At 41.6% G+C, this 16,510-nt stretch overlaps 1 protein-coding gene across 1 annotated transcript in view; it reads right to left on the bottom strand.

Moving 5' to 3' along the window:
- ntrk2a (neurotrophic tyrosine kinase, receptor, type 2a) overlaps positions 1-16,510 on the bottom strand; it is an 87,849-nt gene that overhangs the window by 64,389 nt on the left and 6,950 nt on the right. The window contains exons 5-13 of the mRNA XM_073466036.1: positions 15,441-15,589; positions 6,136-6,269; positions 4,103-4,235; positions 3,802-3,873; positions 3,392-3,619; positions 2,576-2,602; positions 2,084-2,095; positions 1,193-1,230; positions 950-1,049 (exon numbers count right to left, since the gene is read on the bottom strand). Coding sequence (XP_073322137.1) covers positions 950-1,049; positions 1,193-1,230; positions 2,084-2,095; positions 2,576-2,602; positions 3,392-3,619; positions 3,802-3,873; positions 4,103-4,235; positions 6,136-6,269; positions 15,441-15,589 — 893 coding nt within the window. The remainder of the gene's footprint in view (positions 1-949; positions 1,050-1,192; positions 1,231-2,083; positions 2,096-2,575; positions 2,603-3,391; positions 3,620-3,801; positions 3,874-4,102; positions 4,236-6,135; positions 6,270-15,440; positions 15,590-16,510) is intronic.

Here is a 16,510-nt window from a genome sequence, read left to right as displayed (position 1 = left end):
GTTTTGGTTGCTTTGTATTCATTCAACCAAACTGAAGTCAACTGAATGGAAAGTACACAAAACAGTTCCTGCACCGCATTTTACATATTTTGGGATTTTCACCCAGCTACTGTATATCTCCTCAGCTTGAATCACTTTCTCAACAAAGAAAATGGAAATAAAAGATGAATGTCTGTGTACAGTTCTTTAACAGCAAACTGAAGGTGTCTATATTTGAAAAAACAGCATAAACATTGTTATATATGTAGAAACGGGAGGACTGATGTAAGTGTTGTTATCGTTAGTTCACAAAGAATGAAAGAACATCAGCCAAGCGTCAACACGAGCAAAACAGACACAGATCAGTTCTAGTAAGTCAGCGTGACAAACTCTACAACAGGAAATAGATTAGTCGTAGCCACTGCAGAAGTCACACAGTGTTGTTCTTGCAAACTGTGTGTACGTGTGTGCATCAGGGGTTGCTTCAACAATGGCTACCGCAGCAGTTTTGCATCACAACAACACTACAGCAGTTCAGTTAAGTCGACATGCGTGTTATTCACCAACAACACTGAGATCTGGGCACCCCTCCATCAAACAGCAGTTTCAACCTGAGCAGGATGGATTCATGGATACCTGATGACGATCTGCACTGAGATCAAGAATTTCCATATATATAGAGTGCATCATTTTTAAATCCAAGAAAGTGGAAATGTATTTTTCACAATGCAGTTAAAGGTCTCCTGCTGGCCTCTGTACCGAAACACGTCAATTTTTTTTTACACAAAATGTGTTTTTGATGTATCCATGAAGCCATCCATGTTACACTTTATTAGCCCACAGCTTTGATCTAGACATCCACAAACAACAAATCACATTTCTTTTAGATTAATTCCTTTAATTTATTAATTTATTTATCCTCCCCCTCAGGGTGGAGGCCACACACGCAGATAACAGTCAGGAGTCTTACCTTTGATGCCAAATTTAGAGTTTCCTCCAAACTTGAGAATAACCAACATGAGAAGGAAACCAGTGAAAGCGACAGCAGCGATGCCCACCACCACGTACACCTGCACAATGAGGAAAAAAAGAGTTATAAGTTACCTATAATGAAGAAATGAGCACAATATACACCACACTACACCACAGATTGTCAACAACAGTCAGACGCAATCCGCAAAGAGATACAGACGGGGCACAACGGTACACTTACAGCGACTCTGTCTTCAGGTGGGTCTACAGGTGGGCTCTCTGTTGATGAAGGAATGGATAGAGAAGGAGAGCAAGTTGTGCTTTGCAGCCATATGAAGGACAGTATCTAATAGCATACACTTTACAGTAAATACATAAATACTTGCAAACATTCGCTTTTTCAGTGGGTGAATTTAGTTCAAGGTGGTAAATATGATGCATTTTGACCATTCACTAAACCCCACTACCAAACACGACCGCCCTATTCTAGCTTAGCCACTGTCTGTAGAGCATTATAATGAATCCCACTGTATTTCTTGCAAGAGCCGCCCTACTCCGCCTCTGATTGGCTTGCATCTGTTGTTTTCAGATGACAAAAGCCTCGACAGCTGTGTGGTGCTGGTACTCCGTGCCAAAGTTTTTCAACACAATACTGATACTGTTTGATCACACTACAAATGAGACAAGAATTAGCTAGCTAGCATGATGTTTACTAACTGTATGTGCAGAGGTTATCTAGTGTTAATGGACTGAGTCTGTTCTTCTTGCCACAAGAGGAGCAAGGCCAGGTGGGAGGTCGAAGAGGTCGGTGTGTTTACAGGGGAAACTACAGCTCGTGAACCACGGTAGTTAATGGTTTAAGTCAAGCGTAGAGAAGGGCAGCTCTTGCAAGAAAAGCAGCGGGATCGTGGCTAGCTAGCTACTTACAGCTGATAAAATCTTCCAGTGTCCTTTCAGCTGGCAAAATGAATGGTCATCAGATAGAAACCAGAACTCATTTTTTGTACCTCTGCCTGAACTCAAGAACCCATTTAAGGCTTGAGTGGCATAACAGTTAACTAAAGTGGGTGGGGCATAGCGATTGGCTAATTAATTTAACTGCGAGTGAGTGAAATAAGAGCGTGGGCAGTACCTGTGCTTACATCTACAGGAGGGAGGAGGTGTTGGAGAAAGAGACGACAAAGACAAATTAGGTTCAGAACATGTCAACATAATTAAGCTGTATATTATTCGACATGCATATCACAAAAATGTTGTCAGTCATGCCTGCTCTCTGAGCTTGTTTCAAAACCATAACTACTACACAAACACAATACACAAACCAACAAACAAAACATATATTTGACATGCACAACATCAGAAAGAAAAAATAACATCAGACATAACAACAGCCCTAATCCCTAGCTAGGGATGTGTAGGTATGTAACGCACCCTCAGCAACTTGAGAGAAAAAAGAGAAAGACAAAGATTTCTAAAATGTAATTTGTGTCAATTGACGAGGATGAAAATGATGAAATGTTAAACAGAAAAAACACTGATATCTAAACACAGATACACTATGAATCTAAACTGGATGTGATAGATTTGTACAAATGATAAAGATGTTAAAATCCATTTCACTCACCATAATAGTAAGGCTCCTTCTCATTTCCTGCACATCAGGACAACAACAACAAAATTAATTGGATTAAAAGTTCTCTTTGATCAAATATTTCATAGACATTATCCACTGTCTTCTTCAGGAAATGGTCTAAAGCACTCACTGCAATGTGTGACGGCAACTCTAAAACAACTAGAATGGCACTCAGTAGAGTGCATACCTCCACCAAGGCCCAACAGACCCCTTTAATTCACTCAAACCTAATCCAATATCAAACTCCATAGCCCTGTTTCACTCATAGATACCAGTCACCTAAATACGAAATGAGTTTTTCGTCAAGATCCATGCATTACTCCCTGAGAGATTAACGAGAATATTGAAAAACATTTCACAATGTTAAAGAAAGTGAGAAAATATCCCTGGATCCGTCCCTTTATCCAGATGTGTGGGTGTCACTTGCACTGTGGACACTGTGGATTATCTCTACCCCTTTTTAGAAATGATCAATGATCTCCCCATCACTTTGCAAGAACATAATTACTTATAAATGTGCTAAAATGTTACTTAGCAAATCTGACAACATTCATTTTTGATGCGCCATCATGCAATTTTTCCCCGCTGTAATTATCTACTATGACCTCAGACAACCCTTTCATTACACTGCTTAAAATTGTTTTTGAAGACTGTTTAGAAAATGTTTTTTTCATCTGAGCCATTATGTCCCTCACACTTTTCAACACAAAGTGACGCCTCTATCTGGATCTGTACTAAAGATTAATGGTGTTATGCTGGGCCAAGCTCCACTATACATCCAAGTTTATGGAAGTCTGTTCTCCTCACCATCTGAGGGGTTGTGCATGAAGTGAGCGTCAACTTCCTTTTGGTCTGTCCCAAATTTGTTTGTCGCCACGAGTGTGTAGCGTCCGTTGTTGAGGTGTGTCGGGATGTCCAGCAGCAGGCAGCCGTGGTACTCTCTCTCTGTGATGTCATGTATCATGGTCATGATGTACTCCCCCTCCGTCACTGATTTACCATCCAGAAACCATTGTAGTTGTGGCTCTGGGTTTCCTGGGAAGATTACAAAGACAGGAATAAACACACAAACACATGCTGATGTAGTCATTGCTGCTATTATCATACACGGTGACACTATTTAAGATTTAGGGGTATTTCGTCCTGTGACTTCATCAAATCACATAAGATTAACAGCAAAGTGTCACTGAAGGACATCATCTGGAGGTCGGCCTTACCTGACACACTGAAGGGGATGCACCAGTGATGGTCTGGGATTGCATTGCTCAGTTTAGTGATTTTGGGAGGAACTGAGTATCGTGGAGAAAACAGAGTTTAAGAGTTAACAGTGAGAGACGCAAAGAGAGAACACAGAAAGCAAGATGAGACCAAAGAGTGTTTCAGAGGTAGTGGAGCATGCAAAAACACTGATTAAAAGATGAGGTACTCCAGCCTGTAATCCTGTTTTTTAATTCTGTACCTCACTTTCACATAATAAACTACACTGAATTCGGGCGGCCTGCCAGAGGTCAGACGTACAAAGTATGTCCAAAAGCAGCGAGGACTCTTTCTCTCCGACAATGTTCTCGGCTGTGCAGCTGATCTTGCTGTTGTGGTCCAACGACGACAGGTTGGACAGCCGCAGCACCGAAATCTGGCCCGATGTCGCGATCTGAGTGAGTAAAAAAACATCCACATATATCAGCTGGAAGATTCAGATTGCTTATCTCCCGATCAGACAACACTACTGCATGTCTGTAATGGTGGTGTTGAAGAAAAACCTTAAATCTTTACTGAAACCAGCAAATATTTGACATTTTATGCTAAAATTAACAATTATTTTTCATAATTTTGCCGACAGATCAATCATTTGACTAATTGTTCAGCTCTACAAGACTTAATTCAATCAATTAATAGTATTAATTTAGTAATGTGGTGATGTGGCATACATAATCCAAACTTCTTTTTTTTTTACATTCAAAGCTTCTCTGGAGGTTTTTGAATGAAGCTGAAAAAATTAAAAATCCTTGAACAGAATTTGAATAAAGGCATTCATCAACAGACTCTTTGACATCTTTCTACAGTTGTTGCATGAAAGGGATGACTCCTTGATGCTTGATGAATTATAGGATCTCTTTTTTTTTTAACAACTAAAGCGATTTACTATAAAAGTCATTCAGCTTAACTAGATGTTTTGTTGCTGTGGTCATATAAATGTAAATGTAAACCCTCTCTGTTAGACCGCCCCCTTAATACAGGTGCAACCCTGCCTTTGTGTGCCAAGCAGGAGAGAAAACAGTATTTTGACTGCAATTACAATCATGTTTTTGAAAGCTTAAACGCTAACAAATACTGAGCCAAACATACTATTTTGTGAGAGAAAATCATCTTCAGAATTTTTAGAAATGATTGCATCTATTTGTGGTGGTGGTGAGGTGGTTAGCACTGTTGCCTCACAGCAAGAAGGGTTCAAATCCCTCTGGGGTCAGGGCATTTCTGTGAGTTTGCTTGTTCAGCCTGTTCTCTGTAGGTACACGTCACTTACATTACACGATGTGAGTTGTGTCATTTACGTTACTTAAGTTAAGTAAGACTGAACGTAGTTATTTTATGGTCTTTTCCTAAACCTAACCAAGCAGCTTTGTGCCTAAACCAACCAAACCGCGACAAACGTTAATAACAGTCCAAAAGTCATAACAGGCCATATTATGTCCATCAGCAAGCTTTATTTAGAAAGTGTAACTGGATGATGTATATTAAGTATTATTGCTAACTTGAACACGGAGTGCTTCACGTGCAAGACTGACACTAGAGGTGTACGTAGATAATATAGTTTGAAGCCTGAGGCCACTGACCGTGCTGCTGCTGTATTTGACGAGTCGGCACTTAAAACGTGTGCGGCAAGCAGGAGAGAAAGCAGTTTTCTGACTGTAGTGAAAATCTTGTTTTTGAAAGTTTTATTGCCAACAGATATTGATTGAAACATAATATCTTGTTGATGAAGGTTCAGAGTCATCCAGGTCATGAAGTGCTGTATCGTAGACAACTGGACTTGTTTCAGTTTCTTGAAGACCTTTCACCTCCTAATCAAAGAGGCTTCTTCAGTTATGAACTTCACTTCAGAACTGAAGACGCCTCTTGGATGAAAGGTGAAAAGTCTTCAAGATTGCCTACGATACAGCACTTAGAATAAAAACATCTGTGAATTTTCTAATCAATTACATCTATGCTTTTTTTTTTCAATAATTTAGGAGTCAGGAAATGTTTTCGGATCATCACAGTCGGACACAATCCTCCACAGCCACCACTAAAATCTAATTCTACAGATAGTATAATAGTAATAATATTAGTGAAGGCTAATCTTTATCTACAACTGTGTGGAAATACCAGGTTTAAACAATGAATTAACATGAAAAAAACAAAAACAAAAACGCTGCTCAGCATTCAAATGTTGGATTCTAATTAAAAGGTGTCAAGGTTAAGAATGACGCAACTATTCAGTATTACTCATCCGTGTGTGTGTGTGTCTGTGTGTGTGTGTGCGTGTGCGTGTGTGTGTGGTGTAACCTAACCTCGTAGTTGGACACCAACACCATGTTCCATATCAGCTCAGGTGACGGCACCCCAGAGGTCACACAAGACAAGTCCACTTTCTCCCCCTCCATTAATGTCACTCTGGATGGGCTCAACGTTGCCATGGGAACCTCTACATACAACCAGGGAGTGGAGAAAAGGAGGAGGGTGTAGAGAGAGAGAGAGAGAGAGGGTAGGAGGGAGGGAGGAAGGGAGGGAGAGAAAAGGGAAGGAAGCAAACTTCATGGCCAACTCTTTTCAGTTGAAACACAAGGCACGTAACAGGCTCGACAATAAGAGTGGAAGAGCAGGCAAACACACACCCACTACCACCGAGTGAAAAGACAGACACACAAAGAAAGACCTCGAATTCAATCTCCCTCTCTCTCTCTCTCTCTCTCTCTCTTGCTCTCTCGCTCGCTCTCTCTCTTTCATTTAAGCACACTCACCCCAATCAAACAGTCAGACAAAGAGACAGAGTTCAAACACAGTGATGGTTACACTGATTACTAGTGCATGTCTTCAGCAGCCCAAGTACTAAATTGATTGGACACAGTCTGAAGCCTCTGTCAAAGCAAAGACACTGGTGACTCTGTGTGTGTGTGTGTGTGTGTGTGTGCGTGTGCATGTGTGTGTTTGCGCGTGTGTCTGTTTGTGTGTGTGTATGTGTGTACAGTGCTGACCAGGAGGTGACCTGAGTATGACCAATCAGACTCAATCAAAGTCTTGCCACCCTTGTCCCCCGTCCAATAGCATCCACGGCGAAGAAAGATAAATAAGAGACGAAGAAGAGAAGAAGGGGAGAACAAAAGGAAGAGGAGAAGAAGAAGAAGAAACAAGAGAAGAAAACAAGAAGAGAGGACAAATAAGAGAAGAAGACAATAACAATAAGAAGACAAGAAGATAAGGAGATAAGAAAAAGAAAAGAGGACAAAAAGAACAAAAGGAGAAGAGACGAGAACAACATAAGAGAAGAAGATGAGAACCAAGAGGGGAGATGAGCAGAGAAGAGAAAGGAAATGAGGAGTCAAGACCAAAAGAAGTGAAGACGAGAACAAAAACGAGATAAGAAAGAGAGGGCAAATAAGAGAAGAAGACAACAACAATAAGACAAGGAGACGACAAGAGAAGAGATTCGAGCAAAGAGAAATTAGATGAGATCACAAAGAACAAAATAAGAGGTGATGATGAAACAAAGAGGAGTGAAGAGCAGAGAAGAAAAAGAAATGGAAACAAGGCCAAAAGAAAAGAGAACACAAAAAAGGAGGGAAGAAAACAAGAACAGGGAGAAGAGAATAAAAAAAGAGAGGACAAGTAAGAGAAGACAATAACAATGAAGAGAAGAAGATGGGAACAAAGAGTGGAGAAGAGCAGAGAAGAAAAAGAAACAAGGAGACAACACCAAAACAGGAGATGACGAGAACAAAAAGAGAATAAAATGAAAAGGGAGAAAACAAGAACCAAAAGAAGAGAGGAGAAGAAATGGGTGTCGACAGCTACTGCAGATAAAAGTGGACAGATTTCTTATCGAACCCTCTCCTCTCCTCTCCTCTCCTCTCCTCTCCTCTCCTCTCCTCTCCTCTCCTCTCCTCTCCCTCTCCCTCTCCTCTCCTCTCCTCTCCTCTCCTCTCCTCTCCTCTCCCTCTCCCTCTCCCTCTCCCTCTCCTCTCCTCTCCTCTCCTCTCCTCTCCTCTCCTCTCCTCTCCTGTCCGTCGGCAGAATCCTTATCACCAGGGCAACCCACTTATCAGCACGGCAACCCACTCAATCACCGTGAGACGCACAAAAAAACAGTCATTTCACTGGTGGCAGGCCAGCTGCCCTATCAGAACCAAATATCTTAACAGGCTCTTGGTAAATCAGCTTTCTACTGCCACTACAGCCATCAGCAGGTCACATCACACACACACACACGAAGCTACAACCTACTGATCCGAATGAAACTCCTGGAAACCTCTGTGGTTTTGATTGTGAGTGCAGTTGTCATGACCTATCAGTACACTGGAAATTATTTCCATGTTCAATTATGTTCGAGCGCAGCTTAGGTAGTCAAACCATCCATGACATTCTGTTTGATTGTAATCCTTCAGCTGCGCCGATGTGTTCAGAATCAACAAGTAGGATTGAGGAGGAATTTACCGTAATTAGCATGGTAGACCGGCCTGTGTCTGTGACAACAGATGAATCATGATGATGTGGAAAGATTTCAGTATTATGTTCTTTGGCCCATGCTGTAGCCCGCCTGCAGCCAGTTGTAAACATATGGAAACACAGTGGCGTCCTATTGTACAACCAGGGAAGAGCGAGTACACCATTATCTGGATCTGTATTTGTGTTACCAGCCCAGCCGTCCAGCTGTTGTTGTGGCGACAAAGCCGGTAGGCTAATTTAAGCCAAATCATGATGTTTTTCCTACAACCAACCGAGTGGTTTATGTGCCTAAACCTAAGCAGACTATATGAACAGTGTTGTAACGAGAGAGAGATAGAAAACTGAACCTAAACAAACCTAAAGTAGCAACAAAAAGAAACATTAAAGGTCCTAGTTGTAAGAAATCTTTATTTTTTAGTCTCATTCCCAGCTCGTCAAACACTGATGCCTTGGGATGGTAGGTTCGGGACCTTTTAGTTATCTTATCTGTGGTTTTTGCAGAACGTACTTACAGTAGCTAACATTTATTCTGGCGATTGTGTCGTGGGCATGAAAGAAATAAATTCATCAACACTGAGAAAGAAAGTGCAGGTTTTGGATTAAGAACAGAAGACTTCCAGACGATCACTACCCACAGCACCGCCCCAGGGGGAAAGGGGGAGAGGTCCAGGATGGGAGTCATGCTAATCCTGCTTGGATTTAAGGCTGCTCCTGGCTAATGTCCGGTCGCAGGGAAATGAAATAGACAAATGGGACTCAGACTGGCCAAGCAACAGAAAATCAGAGATTGTTGTGCCTACATCTTTACAGAGACCTGTCTCCACCACAACATCCCTGATCAAGCTGCTGCACTCAACCATGTTCAGAACTAACAGAGTGCAGGACGACTCCAGGACAACTCCAGGTGGACTCTGTGTTTACATCATTGATGCTTGGTGCTCAAACGCAGTCAAAGTTGATGTACAGTGTTTCCCAGCTGTCAAACTTGAGAAGCTAAACATACTCTCATCTCCATCGTGTTGCTGATGTTCACATTCACCAGACACAAATTGGAAAACTACAGAACAGCTCAGAAATTCAGCTTCAGAACAATGTTTTTGATCACAAGAGTAAAAAAACAGTTCACAGAACAAGCTGTTTACAATCTTGAACATAGCCTTGTACTGATATTGACACATTTTACTTGGATGATACTCTTTTAGTCGAATCCTAGCTCAACCCTATGTACAACAGCCACGACAAAAGAAAAGAAGCCAGACAATGTAAAAAATAAAAAATAAAAATGAAGTAGCAAGAGGAGAATAAATAACAACCCCAACTCAAGGTCCACTTAGCATTCAGCTGTTATCACGCAGTCCTCACAGCCTCAGTGACAGCTGAGCAAAGTCTTCTGTTTTCATCTATAGCACTTAAAAGATCTTAACTGCTTATTTTGAATTTTAAAAATGTGAACATCTTTTTTTTTTTAAATGACATTAGAAGGGATTTCTTGTTTGTTTTTCTTGTTTATTTTTTTTAATTATTATTATGTTGTGAGGCTCTGGTGCAGAGTAACAGTTTAGGCATAATCTCTTTCTCTTAATTTGTATTACCAACGAGGGCATCTCTTTGTGCTCGAAGTGGTGGGGTGATAAGGGCTCAGATGGAAAAAGAAAAAAACTTTTTTAAATGGTCTTCAGCACATGTGATTTTAGGCAATCTAATGGGGCGGTTGTATGAGGTCAGCGTAGATAATTACAGCGGGAAAAATGGCAGAAATCAGAATTAATTTAATCTCATTTGTTGATAACATGACCTGGTGCATCTAATTTTTTTGCCCGTTTTTGCTTTTAAAAAGTGATGGGGACAAATTCAGCCATTCCAAATATTTGACAAATCTGATTTTTTTTTTGTAAAAGAACATTTTTTACTATGAAAAACTAGCTTTAAAGATCGTAGCAGTCCTTGACATACTTTGACTCCCTGAATCCAGGTTGCCAATGTGCTGTGATTTGCGAGCACAGCATCAGCCGCAGTGATGTGGAGCTGAATAGCTGCTCACAGCTCATATTTAAAAGTGAAAAAAAAAAAAAAAATCCACTGCTCTCCGGATTGAAACCTCTGCACAATACGCCACAGCATACTTAAGCGTCATTGTTGGAGGTGTCATTGTTGTCAGCTCTTGTTATAGGCCACAATAGGCACGTCCACATCGGTGTTTAGAGAGCTGTTCACATTTTTTGTAAGGCCCCAGCCTTTTTTTTGTAGTGATGTGGTGATTTCAGAGGAGAGGTAGAAGCAGGCGAGACGGAAAAAGAAATCGTTGACAAAATACACGACAGGGAAAGATGGGAAATGTGCCGGAAAGTGACACAAACACACAAAACATGTCCCCGAGTTTGGCTTTTTCACTTTCTTGTTGTTCAAGCACAGTAAAGACTGTCAATGAATCATGAGACGGATTCGAGACGTGATTTCTGCTCAAAGAATGCAGACAAATGGGAGGAAGCAGGACTGGATGAGCTGCTTTGAGACCAGAATCAGTTATAGATTATTGATTTTCTGCCTAAAATTACTGTCAGTCAAGTTGTCAGCTTGTCTGCACAGACTGTAACATCAGATAATTTGTCCTCGGGTCCATCAATATCTGCTTTGTCTGAATTTGTCACTCTGTTTTTGTTTTGTTTTTTCTTACACGTAAAACAGCATTTCCCTGAAATGAAAGCAAAAGAGGTAGATTGATAAGCAGCGTGGGATCATCAGAGTTGTTGTCGTCATTTAAAAAAAAAACACCATGGCAGAAATTTTCATGAAGGAGCGGATGTATTTAAGTTATATTCACATTACTTCAAGTCATAACGGCTGACTTCCTCCCTCACTCTCTGACGCATCCTCTGATGTTTCCGTTTCAGTTAATAGTGACTCCATGGCGACCGAATGAAAGGAACCATTACCTTGAATAAAATAACAGACTCTGGGTCATTGAGTTTGAACATTGCTGGGAACATTTAAAATGTAAAATACATAACTCAACAAGATATATAATGAAGGTTTAGTCATTTATAGACATTTAATGCTGAAATGTTACATATATCTTTAAGGAGTGCTTCATTTCAGCTATTGTGGAACCTGATTTCATGCTTTTATCTGCATTTATTTCCTTTTAAGTTTATTTACTGTATTTAATCAGCTATTTTGTGTCTGATAAGCTGGCCGGACAAGAATGACATTGAACAATTTTGCAAAATAGTCACTGAGTGTGACCTCTGCCTCTGGGTTGGGTTGGGTTGCCAGGTACGAAGACACACATCCCACAAAAAACTGAGATACTTTGATTATATCTCTCGTTAATCTCCTGATTTATAGTGATACAAATCTGTAGGAAAAAAAGGGTGAGCATAGGGAGACTCCCGAAAAAATCAAGAGGTATGTAAACATTTCTTTTGTCCAATGTTTAAAATCCTGACTATCAATATCAGCACAAGGCAACTAAATAAATTAGGGTTCAGGGTTAGAGGTTTGCTGCAGGAAGGACACACACATCCATCACCCCTTCCTCCACACTCTTACCCTCCACCTCTCTACATAAAATACTCACTACCTCCTGCATTTGCATTGAACGTAAATCCCGAGCTGCAGGATTGTCTAACATGGCCGTAATTCCCAGTGATACTGAGCTGCCTCAGCTATGCATCATTCTTGTCACATGAAGGACCTGTGATAAATTTACAAAAAGTCAAAACGACACCGTATTCTATGTTTAACCTTTCCTCCCCATTTTAAATTCTTCCACCTTTCCCTTACAGATGTTTCGGTGAACTGTATGTAAATCTATGCTCTGTTGCATCCTTGCTGTTAATATGACAACAGCATGGCCTAAAAAAGGGATCCAGAAGGGCTGAAAGAAAACCACGAAATGTCACGTCCATTACTTTTTAAGACTTAACAACCTCGTAAAACATCCGGGCTGCAGGGCACGATCCTAATCTGCTTCTGCGCATCTGCACTGTGCTGATTTCCTTTTGCGCTTTCTCACTTCTGTGTTGCTTTAAAAGTTTAGTATTACAGCTTTTATGTATTTCTTGTTTTAATTCTCTGTTATCTAACAAGTGAAGTGAGTGGTCTCCCCCTCCGACTATAGATATTCACACATGTAAATAGCATCTACTGCCCACAGACACAGGAGCCATCTGGCCTTTTTGGTCGTTCTGTGCTGCCATTTATTGCTTGGGTCTGTGCCTACGTGCTGCATCTGTGTTTCACATACGCAACTGTAAGAGCACAGCGGACTAAAAGGAAGGAGCTCACCGACAGATATGTGCATTTAGAGACAGATGTTAGAGAAGAGGGATGAATCGGAGCAGGAAGACAGAAAAGGGGATTACAAAGGTAAATAAAACCTGATATTCCAGACAGGAAGACGGAGAGGGAGACAGATGAAGACAGAGTGCTCCAGCGCTGTGATGTGACCAGCCGAGGTCTGATTATCCATCTGTTGTCATTTCCACATGGAAAAAAATAACCTATCCTCGGATCAGCTTGTACGTTTAGCCGATTTTAGCCACAGAAACTTAAAGTGTGATGAGTGCAATTGTAGGAAAAGCTTACATTTCTTGATCTTCACATTAACAAGCATGGCCCTTAAGTAATCAGACAACTTAAGGAAGAGTTGTAAAGGAGAATTAAACAAGAGAGTTTTTAGTGTTTTAATCAACTACATGGGAGTGTTTTCACAGCTGGTTCAACCCCGGGATTTTTGCTGACTGCCACAGACTTATTTTCATGTTGCACGGACATGAAACTGCATTCGTTTTTCGTAAAGTTTTGAGTAGGTCAGCTGTGGGAACAGTGTGCCAGCCCTTCTCTCAAGTGGAGATCAGGCAGTAAACAGTCCACAGAGAGGAACAGAGAGCGAGAGACATATGCGGGTGGCCTGTGAGATCAGTGTCAGCCCGAGGGCATCGTTGGGCACTTCCTCTGCTTTGTGCCGTCCTCATATGTCACTCAGAAAATGTTCGGACAGACAGAAGGGCAGACAGTCACGCATGCGAGCAGACAGACAGACAGATGGAAAACAACTAATAAAGAGAAGGAGAGACAGAGAGAGGAGAGGAAGAGGTGAAAGACAGTGAGGGAGAACGACAGAGGGAGCGAAAGGCCGGCAGCTCGGCCAGACTGAGAGGTCTTCTGGTGTATCGCTGTTAGCCCTGGGGCATTATTTGGCACCCCCGCTCCACCATGTTCTCCTCCTCGTGTGTCACTGCCAGGGGGTCCCCTGCCCACATCTCCAGGGGCCCTGCTGTAACTGTGCTAATGCCAAAAATAACCTCTGCTAATGGAAGGGAGGCAGAGGGGACGGATCAATAGGAGTTATCAGTGACATTGTTAGCTTCCTGCAAGCTAACTTATTGTGCGTCCCGTGCGTCCCGACTGCCCTGAGCTATTTTTGACCAGGACATTTGCTCTGTCAACAACCAATTTTCAGTTATTTCAGAAATGGAGTCCCAGGAAAAAATTTGATTACATCCCAATTGAGACGCATAAAGCTTTTTCTGATGGTTGTTATTGTGTGTTTTATAGATTTGAATCAGACATGCAGATTCCTTTATGTTCTCACTTTACAGTAACAAACTGGATCTGACTGGACTCATTGTTCCAAAGCCCGGAAAAATCTGTTTCATTTGTTTACCCCGGCTGAGTTCCGACCGATTTTTCCTCAGAGAATCAGAGCGGGTCAGACTTAGACTTTCACAGACGGGTCGAGCTGTAATATGAACTTGTTTATGAAAAGATGAGAGTCCAAAATAGACAGACTGATAGAAAAAGGGAAGGGTAACGCGTCAATTAACTGCTGACATTTATACATTCAAGCTTGATAAACACTCTCATAAGCCAGTACATAAAAGGTTCGTGGTCTGTGGCTGTCTGTTGAGGAGTGACGGAGAGCTTGCTGGTTAGCTTGACATTACGCTTTAGCTGTAAATAAAACAAAGGTCTACAAAGGTAGACGCATTATTCCTTATGGAAAGACAAAATATTGTTTCTTTGCTAAATTCACCATGCAACATTTTCAAAATAAAACGTGTGAAATGTCTTATTATTGTTGTTTCAGCTGAGTATTTCTAGACTCATTTCCTTGAAGACAAAACATGATGATTCAGAGAAAAAAGCAGAAGAAGTCTGCTGCGTGACAGCAGGTCACCGGTGCTACAGGACACAGTGCAGATGGTCTTCATAACATAACACTTCATTTTTACTGAGATGCATGCGGTGAATTCTCTCCACTCAGCATCTTTTGAGGCTGATGTCATCCGTGTGTCGAATCCCCCCTCATATCCTCCTGCTTTCTATAACGTCCAGTGCACTGACCTACAGGGGAACGTCTCAGATGACTGTAACCAGCCTACGAGATGACATAACCTTTCACACAGCACACAACTCTGTATGTCACACGTTTCGCTCTCTCCTCCATCTGTCAGCTAATCGCTCCATCATATGAGGAAAAATCCCGGCAGCACAGAGATAACCGTCAGCCTGTTTTCGCGGCACCGAGCAGAAAACAAACTACATTTTTTAAGCCCCTCTGTGCACTCTGAGTGTGCATGCATGCGTTCATTTGGTCGTTTGTTTGCCTGCTCATGTGTGAGACGTCGTAGCCTCTTGCAGTGCACAGTGTCGAGGGCAATTACAATATACAAGGTTAGCAGAGCCCAGTGTAAGTGAAATTCAGTGTGTGCAGCATCTTTCGCTGTAGTTCACATACCGGCGGGTCTATATTACTGATTACTGCAGTGGCTGTGGTTAATGCATGAATGGTGTTCTTTGTACAGTTATTCTCGTAGGTTTTAACAACAAACTGCACTTTCTCCAGCTGTTCATCCCCCACACATCCCCCGAGAAGAGACAAAACACTTAGCACGTTTGTTAAACTCTATGCAAACACTCACACACAGCCAGCCATGCATTTACGTAAAAACATATGTGTCGGAAAAACATGCGAAACACATGAGAACGCGCCCAATCCAAACAAAGATTTGGAAACCATTACTGTTTCCCTCCAGGTGCTTAACACTTTACTCTGCTTGTGAATGTCTTTTCCAGCTCCTTACTGTGTGTGTGTGTGTGTGTGTGTGTGTGTGTGTGTGTGTGTGTGTGTGTGTGTGTGTGTCCTCACCACAGTTAGGCAGTGTCAGTCTGGACAGCATTTTGCGTGCACCTCCATCCTCAATGCAGCGCAGGTCCTGAGTGTCTGCTTCCTCTCCTAACCACAGCTTGATCCACATGTTCTCACAGGAGCAGTGCAGAGGGTTCCCTGACAGGATCCTACACACACACACACACACACACACATAGTCAAGCACAGTGAGTAGCAGGTGTGAGAGAGCAACCTTTTTGGAAATACTCTCCTTTGTTTTCTTGCTGAGAGTTATGGGATGTACATTAATACAAGTCTCATGTCTGTCTCTTTCAATATAAAGCTTCCACCAGCATCCAATTAGCCTAGCTTAGCATAAAGATAGAAGACAAGGGGGAAACAGCTAGCCGGCTCTGTCCAAAGGCAACAAAATGCAGCCACCAGAGACTCTAAAGCTTGCTTATTGACATGTTATATTTCACTTTCAAAACCAAAAAACAAGTTGTTACAACTTTTACTTGGCTGGGAGGAGTAACCACAGGAAGTCACTACACTCCGCCAAGAAATAGTCTGGCACATAACCCCTGGTAAAACATTAATGTGTCATTTTTTTTACACGTGAGTTTTTTGAGCAGATTAAACAATGTGGTGCTGGTGGGCAGCTTTGGAAAGAGGCGAGCTGTTTCCCCGTTTAAAGTCTTTATGCTAAACCAAGCTAACCATCTCCTGTCTTCAGCTCTGTATTTAACAATCGGATTGGAAAGTGGTATCGATCTTCTCCTCTAACTCTACACAATTAAGTAAATAAGTGAATTTACCCAAAGTCCACTTGGAGTTGACAAACGGTATCACCACATTAAAAAACATGAAAATTTTCTCACGAAATTAGCTTTCGATTTCAATCACTGAATTCAAAGGCAACATCGCAATAGCCCCATTCAACACAGGCCAGCGGTCCAAGAGGAAAAAAGAAAAACTTAAAAAACTCTTCAAAGACTCAGCTCACATACTGGTAGCCTGCAGCTGCACTCCCAGAAGTGATGTTCTTTATCAGGGATCCTTTATTGATTTGTTTGGGGAGAGGGTTTACTTGGGACAGATTTGAGAAA

The sequence above is a fragment of the Pagrus major genome, chromosome 5, assembly GCF_040436345.1.
Source record: "Pagrus major chromosome 5, Pma_NU_1.0".
NCBI classification, from domain to species: domain Eukaryota; kingdom Metazoa; phylum Chordata; class Actinopteri; order Spariformes; family Sparidae; genus Pagrus; species Pagrus major.
The sequence above is the reverse complement of the archived record's forward strand: the minus strand, read 5'-3'. Positions and strand labels throughout refer to the sequence as shown.